The sequence below is a fragment of the Phycodurus eques genome, chromosome 19 (genome assembly GCF_024500275.1).
Source record: "Phycodurus eques isolate BA_2022a chromosome 19, UOR_Pequ_1.1, whole genome shotgun sequence".
In the NCBI taxonomy this organism is placed as follows: domain Eukaryota; kingdom Metazoa; phylum Chordata; class Actinopteri; order Syngnathiformes; family Syngnathidae; genus Phycodurus; species Phycodurus eques.
The window spans coordinates 13,065,001-13,081,038 of record NC_084543.1 but is presented as its reverse complement, the minus strand read 5'-3'; the positions used below and the strand labels follow the sequence as shown (position 1 = coordinate 13,081,038).

Below are 16,038 nucleotides of genomic sequence, written 5' to 3'. Positions count from 1 at the left end.
CAACATTTTGGAACAGTCCTTGTATTGGATCAGTTTAGATTGTAGGTATACCCAATGTGTTGATTGAGTGTACATAGAAGCATACTTTACCTAAATGTAGCTGGCAGGGCGATGTCCACTTTGACCCTGAGGGTGAAGAGGTGTGTAGCACCCACTGCTACAACCTCCCTGACAGACATGAACTCAGGCTCACCCAGTGGGTTCATTTCATCGACGGTCAGGAGGAGCTCTTTGCTCTGAGAGCTCACAGGGTTGGATGCTGTTACCTGTAAGTTCAAAAAATTATGTTGAAACAGCACTATTAAAATCATTTAAAACCTGCCGTACCTTTAGTTTGTACTCAGCAGCTTTCTTGAACGCAACACTGTAAGATTCTCCTTCATATGCAAATGCTTCCAAGTTGTCAATGACCCATGAGAATATCACAGATGAGCCACTATCCACTCGGGCTGTAAATGACTGTGAGATAGGGAATATGCAGAAGAATTAGGATGTAACAATTCTTGAAAATTGAGCAACACGCCTTGTACTCAAACCTGAGGAATGTCCACAAGCATCCTCTCGTGTCCACGTGGCTCCACGCTGAGTCCCGACACTGTATCGTAGCCACACATGTTCACATTCAAACTCTGAGATCTTACTGCATCTGACACGCTGATGTTCAGCGTCTGAAGCCCCACTGAAGGTAAGACTAGAGTTACAGAAGAGAACCACATATGCTCAGAATAGGTCTCGCATTTGGGCAGAACATCGGGGCAAGTTCGACTGAAGGGAAGTCCAGTTTGGAGCACTGGAGCTGACCATGAACACTTGGCTTTCTCTCCTGATCGTACCATGACAACCATGAGGGTTGGAACGTTACATTGAATGTGGATCTGGTTCTTTCCATCCAGTGGAGGGTGGATGAGCTTTAGCCCAAATGTAGATCTTACACTCGGTGTCAGGGCATTCATGTACGAGGGTGTGGTGGTTTCCACCATCGGGTTATGCTCACTACCTCCATGAAGTGTGTCTGCATAAAGCAATCTCAGATCACACACCACCCCATCCACCCAGTGTTCACCTTGGGGCATGAAAGTGAGGCCTCCCTCCCACCAGCCCCCCCACTCCGCCCCCCGAAGAGATCGGTAACTCTGTCGCCACACAGAATTTAGGGAGGCATTGCTGGTGAGGCAGTGTAGAAAGGCTCCAGGGTTACGATTGTGTTGAATGGCAACAATATCGTCAGGGTAGACAATGATGGCTCCTTCTGTAAGAAGAACCTGCAGTGATATACAGAAGAACGTGTCACGAGTCACAACTAACAAAAAATTCAAAGTTGTAGACAACCGGTATGTACTGTATGCTCCCACATCCTCCAATTGTAGATTTTTTTGGCGGTTGGGGGGGGGTGAAACTGGAATGACTAGCTGAAAGATTTTTGCATTATAGTCTACTTGAAGACCTTAATTAATGGCTTGGATGAACAGGTTTATGTGGATATATTGTGAAACGTATTGTGTATTATGTGTATTGTATAGTGCACATTTTGAGGATACTCACGCTGAAAGTTTGCAGTTCGGAGAAGGGGCTTATTCTCAAGGGTAATTCTGCTACCAAGTGGTAAAAAGGTGCTATTGCTGGGTATCTGGGTGGTAACGCAAAGCCGCGTCCCACTGCTGCTGAGGCGTAAAGAGAACAAGGATCGCTGTTGGGAAGACAGGCTTCTAGTATATGACACCAGTACTGGCCCGTGCTGCAGCCCCCTGTCGTGTTGCACAGCGGAACCACTGAGCAGCAGCTGAATGGATTCAACAGAGAACTGCAACCTGAAGGACCAAAATGAGTATGTTGTCGCTATTATGATGTGTTTTATTAACAGATATACACAAAAAGGGTGACTTGTATTGTACCTGGAGGTACTAGGTGGTTGTTGGGGTTGCAGTAGGGTCGAAGGATTTGAATGCGGGCCAAAGAGGAGGTCGAGCTGGGCTGCACCACTAGTTCTAGTGAAGTCACCTGACCTGCATGATTGAACCACAAGCCCGGGAACAACTGTATCTATAGAACAAAAACAGTCACGTTCACACTACAGTCACAAACATGTCCCTTCAAATCCTGCACATTTACAATTTTACACATTTTAAAAACACCGTCCTCTCTGTGCTTCATCGTGTACAGCAATATGTGCTTATAGTTTTCCGCATATCAATACAATAAGAAAGATATTTGACCATTGTGAATGTCTTGCCACTGTTCAATCAATACTGCACATATTAAACTGCACCTTATTTATGAACTGCACTGAACTGAACATAGTTACTGATCATTATTTATTTTGTAGTAATGCTATTTGGATCTGTGTGAAGGGACCTGACAAAGTAAGAATTCCGTTGCTCAGTCTAATCCATTTGTCTTTGCTGTCCAAATGATAATGTGATCTAAAGATCTTTAACTGGTGATATATCTCAAACTCAAGGGAAATGACTGCATATACATGTATGCGAAAGGCTTTCAAAATTCCAATTTCTCTCTAATTATTATTATTAACTTTCACAAATTACATAAAATTTCACATAAGTGCCTTTTTTTATTTTTAACTGGCTTCCCGTATTTGCTGAAAAACACAAATATGTGATGTTTTGTTTTCAGGGCCAAGCAATAATGTATTACTTTGGCACCATATTGTGGCATTTTGCTGCCAAGAAACTATTTAGAAGTGAATTGAGGAGCTGCATTTAGATAAAAGGCTACGACTGTCCGCATGTCAAAGTGTTCTTGGGCAAGACAATGAACCCTAATTTGCTCCCAGTGGGCCTGTCGTGTGTGTGTGTGTGTGTGTGTGTGTGTGTGTGTGCGTGTGTGCCAGGTTTTGTCTTCCTCTCTCGTTTCTCACACACCTGCTCCTGTGAGCATCTTCACCACCTGTGCCTCGTTCACCCAAATTACCTATTGTATTTAACCTCGTGTCTCATTCCCTCTCGTTGCCAGTTCGTTGTACCTTGTCGTCACGTTCCAGCATTCCTTGTCACAGACTCACAGTAAGACTTTGACCCTGTTCCGATTATCGACCTTGCCTCTTTGCCTCATGTTCTTGGATACTGTTGCCCTTCTTGGATTGCCTGCCCGTGTACCGACCTATGCCCGTCTATTAAACCTCTCTTTTTGGAAACTGTCCATTTGTTTTGGAGTCTTGCATTTTTGGGTCCTAGCCTCTGTTCCGTTCATGACAGAACGAACTGGCCATAACATGGACCCAGCAGACTCAGACCCCGTGCGCAAAGCCCTTCAAGCGCAGGGTCAACGCCTCTCGAAGCAGGATGAGCAGCTTGCTGCCCTCCACCTTCATCTAGAGGGACTGTCAAGGCATCAGGACAATATGATGAGACAGGTGGCCTCACAGTTTGAACTTCTTATGAAAATTATCCAAGACAAGGAACCAGTTGGCACCACACCCAATACCGCCACGGTATTTCCATGTGAAACAGTCAACATGCAGCCACCTGCCACCTCCGCTGCTGTCTGCCCACAGCTCTCTCGACCGGAGAGGTTCTCGGGAAATTCTGGGAACATTAAGCCGTTCATCACGCAGTGCGAACTCCACTTTGAGCTCCAGGCAGCTGCCTTCCCCACCGAGCGGGCAAAGATCGCTTTCGTCATTTCCCACCTGACTGGTCGTGCGGAGGCGTGGGCTACTGCTGAATGGAGCCGCAATTCCGCCACGTGTCATTCATGGGCTTTTTTCGTAAAGACTATGGAGCAAATTTTTCAATTTTCCACTCCTGATCGTGAGGCAGCTCGCTCCCTTGTCACCTTACGACAAGGCATGCGCAGGGTGTCAGATTACGCGATTGAGTTTCGCATTCTAGCAGCTGAGAGTCATTGGAATAATCGGGCGCTACTCGATGCCTTTTTTCAAGGACTATCCCCCGCCGTCAAGGATCATTTAGTGCCGCTAGACCTGCCGACCGACTTGGACACTCTCATCGCTCTCGCCGTAAAAATCGACAGGAGGCTTTTGGATCGCGAGCTGGATGGAGATCGGCGGAAGGCTGCGTCACCGCGCACTTTGAGGACAAGCGTCGGTGACCAGCCAAACCAAGGCAGATCCCCTGGTTCCGGTCTCAGCCCACTGGCTAACGTCCCCACGGAGGAACCCATGCAACTGGGCAGGTTCCGTCTCTCCCCTGAGGAACGTCAACGCCGGCTGAGGGAAGGGCGGTGCTTCTACTGCGGTCAGTTGGGTCATTCCGTGAGCAACTGTCACGTCAAAGTTGCCGGTGCCGGTAGCAAGGGCACGGGAGAGGTGAGTCTGAATTTGATGAAGGAAGACCCTACACGGGTTCTTCCTAAAGTGACACTATGCTCTCCTGATCAAGAAATTCATACACCTGTATTAATTGACTCTGGTTCTGACGCAAACTTACTCAACTCCATCCTCGTTAAACGTATGCACCTTAGAACCTTTGAAATAAAACGCCACCGCAACACCTATGCTGCAGACGGCAGTTTTATGGGCAAAATCACTCACCGCACTCAAACACTCACATTGACATTTCCCGATTCTCACTCGGAACGCATTAGTTTTCATGTTTTTGACGCCATGAATCAGGACCTTATCTTAGGGAACCCATGGTTGAGATTACATAACCCCCACATTGACTGGTCCTCTGGGCAGGTTATGTCATGGGGCAGCAATTGCGCCCGGAACTGTTTCAAGCCGCCATGTGATGTTCAGGGTCATGTTTCTAAGGACAATCCACAGACCCCATCTGGGGATCCTGATTTATCTCAAGTGCCCACCTGTTACCAGGATATTAAAGACGTTTTTTCCAAGTCCAAGGCCAAATCCCTTCCACCCCACAGACCTTATGACTGTGCTATTGACTTGCTGCCTGGAACCACACCCCCACGAGGCAGGTTGTTCTCTCTTTCAGGGCCGGAACACAAGGCCATGAAGGAGTACGTGGAGGAATCACTGGCAGCCGGCCTCATTCGCCCATCTTCATCCCCTGCGGGAGCAGGATTTTTCTTTGTGGACAAGAAAGACAAGACCCTGCGACCCTGTATCGATTACCGGGGTCTCAACGATATCACTGTAAAAAACAGGTACCCTCTTCCTCTCATCTCCACCGCCTTTGAGTTCCTGGAGGGAGCCAAGGTTTTCACCAAACTGGACTTAAGAAATGCATATCATCTAGTCAGAATAAGGGAGGGGGATGAATGGAAAACAGCATTTAACACACCAACAGGACATTATGAATATTTGGTAATGCCTTTTGGGCTTACTAACGCTCCAGCTGTTTTCCAGAACCTCGTCAATGATGTCCTGCGTGACATGCTGAATGTTTATGTTTTTGTTTATTTGGATGACATTTTGATTTTCTCCCCGGATGAGGAGACTCACATTATTCATGTCCGCTCTGTTTTGCAGCAGTTACTGCAGAACCAACTATATGTTAAGGCTGAGAAATGTGAGTTCCACAGGGCGTCAGTTTCTTTCCTGGGTTTTGTCCTGGCTCAAGGTGAAGTCAAAATGGACCCTTGCAAAGTCGATGCAGTAATTAATTGGCCTACTCCCACGTCACGCAAAGATGTACAAAGGTTCTTAGGGTTTGCAAACTTCTACAGAAAATTCATCAGGAATTTCAGTTCTATAGCCTCTCCTTTGCATGATCTTACCTCGCCACACAAACCTTTTGCATGGAACCCGCTTTGTCAGGCAGCGTTTCAAAAACTTAAGTCGAGCTTTACCTCCGCTCCCATCCTTACTTTGCCAGATCTCCAACAGCAGTTTGTGGTAGAAGTCGATGCGTCTGATGCCGGAATAGGAGCAGTGCTCTCCCAGAAATCTCTCAAGGATGATAAATTACATCCTTGTGCTTTTCTCTCCAAAAAACTGACCCCAGCTGAGAAAAATTATGACATTGGTGACCGTGAACTGCTGGCAGTCAAGGTGGCCTTGATGGAGTGGAGGCACTGGCTAGAGGGGGCACAGACTCCGTTTTTAGTATGGACAGATCACAAGAACCTTGAGTATATTAAGACTGCTAAAAGATTAAATGCGAGGCAGGCTAGATGGGCTCTGTTCTTTACTAGATTTAATTTCACGGTATCCTACCGACCCGGTTCTAAAAATGGTAAGCCAGATGCTTTGTCACGCATTTTCTCCGAAGAGAATTCTTTGTCCAAGTCATGTTTTATTTCCGCTTTTGTTTGGGACATTGAAACGGCGGTTAAAGGGGCTCTGAAAGACACTCCTAGCCCTGACGATTGCCCTGAAAACAGGCTTTATGTGGTTCCGACCTTAAGGGGAAGAGTCATCCACTGGGCTCACACGAACCGCACTGTATGTCACCCAGGCATTGCCAAGACTCAATCAGTGGTCGAACAGCGCTTTTGGTGGCCTAATATTAGGAGGGATGTTATTGATTATGTCAATGCTTGCCAGGTATGTGCTGCCAACAAGCCCTCTCATCAACGTCCTTCTGGGGAGTTGCGACCCCTGCCAATACCACTACGTCCTTGGTCAGACATTTCCGTAGACTTTGTGACAGGATTACCGGCCTCTAAAGGCAATACCACCATTCTTACAGTTGTTGACAGGTTCTCTAAGATGGCACACTTCATTGCACTTCCAAAACTCCCCTCAGCTAAAGACACTGCCGAGCTGATGATTAATCAGGTTTTTAAGTTCCATGGTTTCCCCAAGAATGTGGTGTCTGATAGGGGTCCCCAATTCATTTCGCAATTTTGGAAGGAGTTTTGCAATCTCATAGGTGCTACCGTCAGTCTGTCATCTGGGTTTCATCCTGAAACCAACGGCCAAACCGAGAGGCTGAACCAGGACCTGGAGACGGGGCTCCGATGTCTCGCTTCACAGGATCCGCGATCCTGGTCTCAGAAATTGGTTTGGGTCGAATTCTCCCACAATTCCCTCCCCTCTGCATCCACTGGTCTATCGCCTTTTCACGTTGTGCATGGTTACCAACCATCTCTGTTTCCTGCCATAGCCCCTGAGTCCACAGTTCCAGCGGCATTAACCTTGGTGAGACGCTGCAGGAGGACCTGGGAGCGAGCCCGACAGATGCTGCTGCGCCAGGGACGGTCCTACAAAGCCGCTGCTGACCGTCGGAGGACACCGGCCCCGAACTACAAAGTGGGTCAGCGAGTTTGGCTCTCGACCAAACATATTCCACTCCGGGTGGAGTCCAAGAAGCTCGCTCCCAGGTTCGTTGGGCCCTTCCCCATCACAAAGATCATCAACCCTGTCACCGTGAAGCTGAGGCTCCCAAGGTCGATGCGGGTCCACCCTGCTTTTCATGTCAGCCTACTCAAACCAGCCCGGGACTCCCCTCTGGTCCCGCCTTCCAGGCCCCCTCCTCCCCCCCGGTTTGTGGATGGGGGCCCTGTCTTCGCTGTGAAGCGGCTCTTGTCGTCTCGTCGGAGGGGGAGGGGGTTTCAATATCTGGTGGACTGGGAGGGCTATGGGCCTGAGGAACGTTCATGGGTACCGTCTGCGTTTATCATGGATGATTCGCTCATTCGGGACTTCCACGTTGCGCATCCAGGGGCCCCAGGGCCGTCTGGGGCCGGCAGTTAAGGGGGGGGTACTGTCGTGTGTGTGCGTGTGTGCCAGGTTTTGTCTTCCTCTCTCGTTTCTCACACACCTGCTCCTGTGAGCATCTTCACCACCTGTGCCTCGTTCACCCAAATTACCTATTGTATTTAACCTCGTGTCTCATTCCCTCTCGTTGCCAGTTCGTTGTACCTTGTCGTCACGTTCCAGCATTCCTTGTCACAGACTCACAGTAAGACTTTGACCCTGTTCCGATTATCGACCTTGCCTCTTTGCCTCATGTTCTTGGATACTGTTGCCCTTCTTGGATTGCCTGCCCGTGTACCGACCTATGCCCGTCTATTAAACCTCTCTTTTTGGAAACTGTCCATTTGTTTTGGAGTCTTGCATTTTTGGGTCCTAGCCTCTGTTCCGTTCATGACAGGGCCTGGCAGCGCCCTGCATGGCAGCAGTCGCTCATTGGCGGGTAAATGTGAGGCTTTGTAAAGCGCTTTGAGCCCTGTGATGGTGGAGATAAAGCGCTATATAAGTGCAGTCCATTTACCATTTACCATTTAAAAGTAATGCTTTGCATCCATCTTCTGGAATCTTGATGCCAAGAAATTACGTTGAAGTGAATTTAGTTCATCTTGACAAAAATAGTACTTTGCTGACATTTTGTAGCATCTATAGGCAATTTTGCTGCAGGGCTTGGTCCTTATTGTCCACATATAGCAGGGTAATACTGTACAGTATAAGTTTATCTACAGACATCCATCCATTCTCAATACAACTTGTCCTGTTCACTGTCGCGTGGTGCTGGAGCCTATCCCAATTGACTTCGGGCAAAAGGCGGACTACACCCTGAATTGGTCGCCAGTCAGTCGCGGGGTACATGTAGACATGGACAACCAGTCGCACTCACATTCACACCGTCACTGAGTGAGAACTGAACCCACGCAGCCCACACCAAAGTCAGGTGAATGTACCACTACACCAAGTCTCAAAACTGAATCACAACTCTGTATTAAATATAAGATACAAATGGGGCAAAAGTAAATTTACCCCCTTCCATAAACTGGTGGCTGTTCCGAACCTAATGCAGAGATGCCACCAGATATTTTACTGACCTCCACAGTGTGTTGTTCAACATCAGGGACATTTGGTAAGGGGTCGATCTGGACACGATGGTAGATGCCAGTCATCAGAACCACTCCCACCAGGTAACTGTCCGGGTCTGGCAAAGACTCTGGGACATACACAAAAGAAGTACATTATGGAAAGACTTAGAGAGTTCTAAATAGCAACTAGGAACTGTCATGCTGAAGCTTTAAAGCTTACCATTTAATTCATTTTGACAGAAGAAGTAGTATTGTTTAACACAGGGGGATGTCCTCCAATTTCCAGGCATCCCCAGAGCCATCTGAGTGCACAATTTCTGTTTGTCTCTGCCTCCACCTTGCCATGCAGGACTTGCTGACTCCACAAGTCCAACCTTGTCTGGTCCATCTCCACTTGCTCCCTGAATCCAAACCCACTCAGTGCTTTTCCTAGACAAAAAAAGCGGGACAGGTGTGATCGTTACACAAAGGGGGCATTTGACAAACTGGAAAATTGACTTTTTAATTGTTTGCAAACAAATAGTTGGGTCTCTAGAGAACAACGGAGTGTGCCCGAGTGTGAAATTGTAGAATGAAGTTCCTTTTTTTTGTGAGCAGACTATTTCCCAAAATATATGTGAGCAAGCTGTTCAGAATTTTGCACAATTGCGACGACACAATTTGCATTTAAAATGTCGCCGCTAAGCATTTTAGTCTTAATGACTGAGACTCAGCTTTCACAAGATGGCTGGAAATTCACTCAACAAAATTTCTTATAAACTTTTTTTATGCCCAAAAAGAAAGGAATTGAAATAAATATCTGACACAAATTGTGGAAAAACATTTTTGATCAGAGTTAATATATTATTATTTTTATGTCATGCTGTTTGGGAATGATACAGTTTTTTATTTCTTTGTGGACTCACACTGGGAATGAGTGGTGGAGGAAGTTTTGGAGCGCCAAATTGTCAGCAGCTGCCACACGTCCTCCGCGAGTTTGCTGACAGGAAGTTGAAGCCTCAGACCACGTGGATGTCTTCTCAGAGAGCCAGAAGCATCGCAGGCTGGGCAGGTGGACACGACTGCCTTTTGGACAGGGGCTGACTTCTGCAGGGCGGCCTTCACATTCACGTGCAAAAGGAACTATTGAGCACACACATCATCAGCCTTAAATACCGTATTTGTCACTTAAACACTCACACATACTATATGTACAGGCTGTTGTGTTAGAAGTTTGCTGAAAGGGGATTGTCTTGCTTATAATAAGATATACTGTACAGTGTGAGATGAATGGGCAATTAGCACATTTCTCAGATTGATGTTTGTTTTGAGTTAGATGGCATAGTAGATTATTCCTTTGGCGTGGAAGGGCTCATATTTGGTGACTTAAATTGAAATGGACGCCACATGACTTGCTATAAGGCAGTAGAAGAATGGTGCCGCCGTTTTCTGGCATTAAATCTATATTAATATTTCTTACTGGTATATAATTACAGTGTTAAAAAATAATCAAACTCAGCATTTTGAAAAGTTGTTTGTATGTACTGTACAACAATCATTCTGATGTCAATTAATAATCAATGTGAATTAATAAGGCCTAAGTACTAGTGTGTCTGAAATAAAGTAAATACAGCAAAAACTGAGTTACATCACGAAAAAGAACAACAAATCTATTATGACGGTGAATCCTATTTGTATATTAACAAAACAGTGCAATGTTGCATGTTCTAGCAAGCGTCCATCAATCCTGCCGCTTATCCTTTTCAGAGCTGCCGCCCTCAACATCACTGAGTGGTAATTGAAACCACGCTGGCTGCCCACATGTCAGTCGAGTTAACCAATACCATCTCTAACTCACTTCGTAAGCAGTGACATCCAAATTCAGTCAGCAAAAATTGGACCAAAGTCTCAACTGAGCTGCAAAAAAAAGCTGTTCCAATTAAAGTTCTAAAACAAACTTCTCACCTCCTGTTGTGCTAATCAAAACAATGCAAAGAATCCTCCATGCTTGCTTCTGCGGAGTGAGCATGACTCTCATCATGCACAGTAAGAGGTGTATCCTATACAAAAGAAGCAGTCATAATACCTTGACTTCCCTTACATCTTCAGTGCAGTTGTACAGGGAAAAAAGGATCAGGTCCTCACAATTATTTTTGCTTTTCTTCAGCTTCAACCTGAAGCTGTGTCTTTACTCTCTCCCTCACTAACGTCCTGTGTCTTCTCACAACCGTCCCACAATGAGTTGTGGTGATGTGTCTGCTCAAAAGGCCTCTTCGCCACTTTCTTTCAGCACCCGGGTGACTTCTACTTTGTCTCTCAGCAACAGCCGTAGAAGCAGAGCGGACAGCGGAGGCCCACACATTAGCAAGCTGTAAAACCCATAGACAGACACAATACAGCACAGGGCACACAGAGATAAAATAAATCAAGCTCATTGGGTACTGTTGCATGAGACATGTTTGAAGAATATACAAATAAATTTTGCTTTGAAAAAAGGTATATATATATATATATATATATATATATATATATATATATATATATATATATATATATATATATATATATATATTAATCCATTTGGTGTGCTCCACTTTTAATCTCATCATTGACTGAACAAAGAGCCTGTGACGCACATGCAAAAGAAATGGGCCTGGTTTTAAAAGAAGAGATTCCATCGGTGTTGCCTGGAGAGAGAGAAGGCATAAAGTTGGAAGGGGGTGGTAAAGCAAACCTGATCTGACAAGTTTAGTCCATTACCATGGAAACAATTGTGGGTTTTTTTTCATGGAACTGATTCCGATAGTATCTTACATTTTTCCCGCATCCATTTTCTCGGACATGCTGGAGCCTATCCTGTTTACTTTAAAATTCCAATTAAAATAAAATAACAACAAAAGTTTATTACCTTGGACACAACGCCGTCATATTGTCCTTCAAATGCAAACACCTCCATGTTGCCAATCATCAATGAAAATCTTACTGATGAGTCTACGGTATAAATTATAATTAACATGTATCACTATTGAAAGTTAATTATTCATAAAACAGGATATTATTTTGTATAAATATGGTTGATAATAGTTTCAATTGTACAATATGAAATTCGTGTTTTCATTAAGAATATGGAACACGTTGCCAAATTGGTGTAATGGTACATGGAGACAGGAGGGGCAGTAATGTGCATTTGTAACTGAATTTCAACGTCATTGAAATTACAAGGAAGAATAAGACAGGAAAAGCGGACGGCCTACGGTGACACATCGCTGGTAAAACCTCGCAAAAAATATGCTTTTTCTGTTTAATGAGCACATGTCAAAAAGCAAAGAACAGTTTTCATAACAATAAAACATTTTTTTTTTTGTGATGGTTGCGGTTGTTGTTTGAGAAGAAAGTGAATGGAATCGGACCCGTGCGGAAACACGGATTAACATGACGGGTGGGCTTGAAGTGTTATGTTTACATTTAGCTGCTAACGGTAGTTTAAGATAAGGATCAATATGTAGATCTTAAATCGTTATTATTTTCCTAATCGTAAACGGTAATTATAGAAGAAAATGTTATTTACAATTAACCGCCAACATTAGCTTTGTTTGGATTTAACCTAGTGGCATTTATTCCGTCAATGCAAGTATTATGTATTTGATTATAGTTTATTGGGCGTAAACGATAAATGTAACTATTCATTCTTTAGTTGATTTCTTAGTGATGTATATCCTGTTGATTTATTTTTTATCTTATGTTGTGAGGAGAGTATTGTATAAAGATTGTATGAAATGTAAACTTTTAAGGCACAGCTTCACACCACTACAAACTACAAATACGTCATTAACTATATTGCTGAATTAATACCTCTTTAACATTGGAAATTTGGATTATTGTACACTGCTCACAAAAAGTTAGGCAGAGGTAGGTAGGAACCTTTCTCTGTTCCAGTTGACATCATCTGTGTTCGTGTGCCTTGTCCAGCAGGTTCTCTATGCTCCAGCTCAGGACCACAGAAGAAGAAAGTTGTTGTGAAATCTCCCAGCTCCGACAAGCAGTGTTACAAAACAATGAAAGACTCCTGGATGAGATGTTGTGCCAGGAAATCTACAAGAAGGTCATCAACTACCGAGGAGGCTGGGGCATCGCGGGCACCCCTCTGCACGCCGCGGTGTCCAAGGGCCACCTCAGCTGCCTGCAGGTCCTGCTGACCCACGGTGCCCTGGTGGACTGCGTGGACGTCAAGGCTCAGACGCCGCTTTTTGCCGCCGTTCGCGGGAAGTACCTGGACTGCGTCTTAGCGCTCCTCCGGTCCGGCGCCGACCCTAACGGGAGCTCCTCCAACAACTGCTCCCCCGTCCTCACCGCGGCTCGCGAGGGCGATGTGGAAATATTACAGCAACTGCTGAGACACGGCGCCGAGGTCAACTCGCGTGCCAAAGTCCTGCTGTGGACCTCGAGCGCCAGGGTGTCGAGCGGCCCGCTTTACCTGGCAGCCGTGTACGGACACATGGAGTGTTTCAAACTGCTACTCCTCTATGGTGCCGATCCGGATTACAACTGCGTCGATGCCAGACTGCTGAGCTCCATCAAGCAGCCCAAAACCGTACTGGAAATGTGTCTGAGGCACGGCTGCGGCGTGGAGTACATCCAGCTCCTCATCGACTTTGGCGCCAACGTCTACCTTCCCACGCTCATCATCGAGAAGTCCACCAAGCAGAACGAGGCCGTGGAGTTGCTTCTGCAAGAGAGAGGTGTCACAAATCATATGAATATATGTGATTATAAACAAAACACTATCAGCGTACTCAAAAAGTTGCTGTAATGCAACAACAAAATCTGGTTTAGCATATTAATGACCAAGCATCCACACTCACGTTCACTAGATTGGGCAATTTAGACTATCTTCAATGCTATTGTTTATATAAGGCGGGTACAAGCCGGCCTACCAGGAGGAAACGTGGAGAACGCCCAAACTCCATCCAGGAGGACAGACATGTTAACTACTAGTCCACCGTGAACAAAAAAACAGCATTATTCTTTAAGCACAAATGAAACCCTGACGTTGTCTTGCTTGTTGGGACTAATAATCGTAAAAATAACAACCTGGTAATTGTGATCTTTTCAGTGGGATGTTGTGATATTGATACATAGAGTACTTAATCTATACCCCCCCGCCCCAACCCCTCTCTGTTATGTCCTCAGGAAATCCCAAGGCCTTGACTTCACAGTGCCGATTGGCGGTGCGAAGATACCTCAAAAAGATCAACAAGATCCACTGTATTGAGCAGCTGGACATGCCAACGAGTCTCATTCGCTTCCTGCAGTACAAGCCGCTCCCAATTATGGTTCTCTAGCTACAGACTAAATCATGTAAAGAAAAAAAAAGTGTGTGTAATTAAAGAATGTCCTTCTTTTTTTATTGACCTCCTACTCATGCTTTATGCTCTTAACTCTAATACATAAAATGTTTATGTGTGACTTTGTAGATATTTATTCGGTTAGCAATCTCAAGAAAAAAATTTAGATTTTCAAATAGAACATTTTCATGATTAAAGTCTTACATTTTGAAGAACAAAGTCATTATCAATTGATAATCTAAGAAATACTCAAAAATTCACAATTTTATTCTTGTAAAATTACAAGTCTCAAAAATATGACTAACTTGAAAATGTGCGACTTGTCAAAATTGTATTGTATTGTGCATTAACACACCAGTAGATGGCGTCGGTACGTTTCTTTATGACCTCTGTCGTTGACAGAGTCGGGTTTTTTACGTCATGTGACCGGAAGTCCATTGTCAACACTGGTGACGGGGGCGCAAGCTCACTCTAGCTCGCAGTCTTAATTTTAAAATGGTTCTAATTGCTTTTAGCTGACATTGTAAAGCGACTCAGTGTGTATTATTTCCTCCTGCTTCGGGGTGGGTTTCCACCATGGCGGGCCCTCTGCTGGAGTTTGAGACCGAAATGTTTCTGAGCCTGTTCGGCTGTGACGGGCTGCTCGCGGTGGCGGAGGGGATGGGGATAGACCGTATCCTGCTGCAGTTCATGCGGGTGTACTCGGAGCAAGGCAGCCTGGTTCTACTTCTTAACACCACCACCCCCGAGCAGGTCAGCAGAACCACCACATCGTTAGCCCGAATAGCATACTTGCCCGAAAACAAGTAACACCGCAACAAACCACAAGAGTCACGTTGCCTCGATTCAACCTTTACAGATCTCCATAACCTGGGTGACTGAGAATCAACACAGACATTTAAAAAAAAAAAAAAAAAAAAAAACGTTTTAGCAGGCATGTTGGTATTTTTTTGAATTGATATTGTGACAGCAAGTTTAAAAAAAATACCTAGGCAAATATGCTATTACGCTAACGACATTCCTATAAACTACCAGTGCAGTGTATCGTGCCAAACACCAGATCTTGCAAAAGTACTCACACTCTGTACTTCGGTAGAAGTATAGATACTTGTGGTTTAAGTAGAAGAGCTGTAATAATTAAACTCCTGTACTTTTTTTTTTTTTTTTTTTTTTTTACTAATGACTTTTATATTTATATATATATGACTTTTACTAATGACTCTCAAATGTGCTTAAGTAGAAAAGAAAAAAAGCCCTTCTGATGTCAGTTACATAATATATATATATATATATATATATATATATATATATTGATAACTGCACAACGGGATGTATCTGTACACAAAGTGCAGTGTTTAATGTACAGCACTTTGTTACAACTGCGGTTTTTCTTTAAATGTTCTAGTAATCAAGTTGAGTTGAGTAGTTACGCTCTTTTATTGTTATAAACAACGTGATCTCATAGCTTACTAACGTTGTAAACTAACAAAAAAATATATGATGAATTAGCAAATTATAACAACTGTCAAATTTTCAATGCCAAATGCTGGTGGTTTTTAGGCTGGACGGTCATTCTTGGAGCTGACAACATCAAACAATTGTCTTTAATATGGCCATGGATGGGGAATATCTTACTTCTAGGAAACTGTTGCGTCATTACTGTTAATGCTCCCTGGTTCACGTTCCTTCATATCTCTGCTGTCCTTGTTTTTACCACTTTATAAGTTCCTGAATAAGAATCAATATTTTGACAAAAGTCAGGAGTAGAAAGTACAGATATCTATTTTGGAATGTAGGGAGTAAGAGTGAAAAGTTGTCAGGAAAAAAAAATATACTCAAATTACAGATACCTGAAAACCCCCAAGTACATGAACAAAGTATTACAAAGTACATGGTTATACTTCCCACCACCGCTGTCAAACACCAGGTGTTTTCATTAACCCTTAGGAGTATTTTACGGAGCAGTTGCGAGTGGAAGGTGTGACCCACTTGCCGAGGACGGTGACCAGCGAGGTCCAAGGTACCGAGCGATACAATGTGTACACCGAGGGAGGGG

General features: G+C 44.5%; 3 protein-coding genes across 7 annotated transcripts in view; 2 read left to right on the top strand and 1 right to left on the bottom strand.

Annotated features, from left to right (window-relative positions):
• The window catches only part of pkd1b (polycystic kidney disease 1b), a 35,099-nt gene extending 24,424 nt beyond the window's left edge, over positions 1-10,675 (bottom strand). The window contains exons 1-9 of the mRNA XM_061664032.1: positions 10,603-10,675; positions 9,564-9,744; positions 8,879-9,087; positions 8,668-8,786; positions 1,893-2,040; positions 1,543-1,808; positions 537-1,262; positions 328-459; positions 91-236 (exon numbers count right to left, since the gene is read on the bottom strand). Coding sequence (XP_061520016.1) covers positions 91-236; positions 328-459; positions 537-1,262; positions 1,543-1,808; positions 1,893-2,040; positions 8,668-8,786; positions 8,879-9,087; positions 9,564-9,744; positions 10,603-10,675 — 2,000 coding nt within the window. The remainder of the gene's footprint in view (positions 1-90; positions 237-327; positions 460-536; positions 1,263-1,542; positions 1,809-1,892; positions 2,041-8,667; positions 8,787-8,878; positions 9,088-9,563; positions 9,745-10,602) is intronic.
• A 1,181-nt stretch (positions 10,676-11,856) lies between these two features.
• Positions 11,857-14,048, top strand: asb12a (ankyrin repeat and SOCS box-containing 12a). Of its 4 annotated transcripts, XM_061706288.1 has the most exons (4): positions 11,871-11,906; positions 12,029-12,076; positions 12,610-13,376; positions 13,828-14,048. In XM_061706288.1, the coding sequence occupies exons 3-4, from the start codon at positions 12,617-12,619 to the stop codon at positions 13,977-13,979; spliced, it is 912 nt and encodes a 303-aa protein (XP_061562272.1). In that variant the 5' UTR covers positions 11,871-11,906; positions 12,029-12,076; positions 12,610-12,616; the 3' UTR covers positions 13,980-14,048. The 4 variants fall into 4 exon arrangements, with proteins under 4 accessions (XP_061562275.1, XP_061562273.1, XP_061562272.1 ...); XM_061706291.1 differs by lacking the exon at positions 12,029-12,076 and having other exon boundaries at positions 11,857-11,906; XM_061706289.1 differs by lacking the exon at positions 12,029-12,076 and having other exon boundaries at positions 11,859-11,906; positions 12,607-13,376.
• Positions 14,049-14,401: 353 nt separating this feature from the next.
• Positions 14,402-16,038, top strand: part of ercc4 (excision repair cross-complementation group 4) — a 12,633-nt gene continuing 10,996 nt past the window's right edge. Inside the window, exons 1-2 of one of the 2 annotated variants that reach the window (XM_061706807.1) lie at positions 14,402-14,735; positions 15,930-16,038. The exon at positions 15,930-16,038 is cut by the window's right edge and continues 72 nt beyond it. In XM_061706807.1, the coding sequence (XP_061562791.1) occupies positions 14,559-14,735; positions 15,930-16,038 (286 nt within the window). In that variant the 5' untranslated portion in view covers positions 14,402-14,558. Of the gene's footprint in view, positions 14,736-15,929 lie in introns of those variants that run through there. The other variant, XM_061706808.1, reaches the window with a different exon arrangement.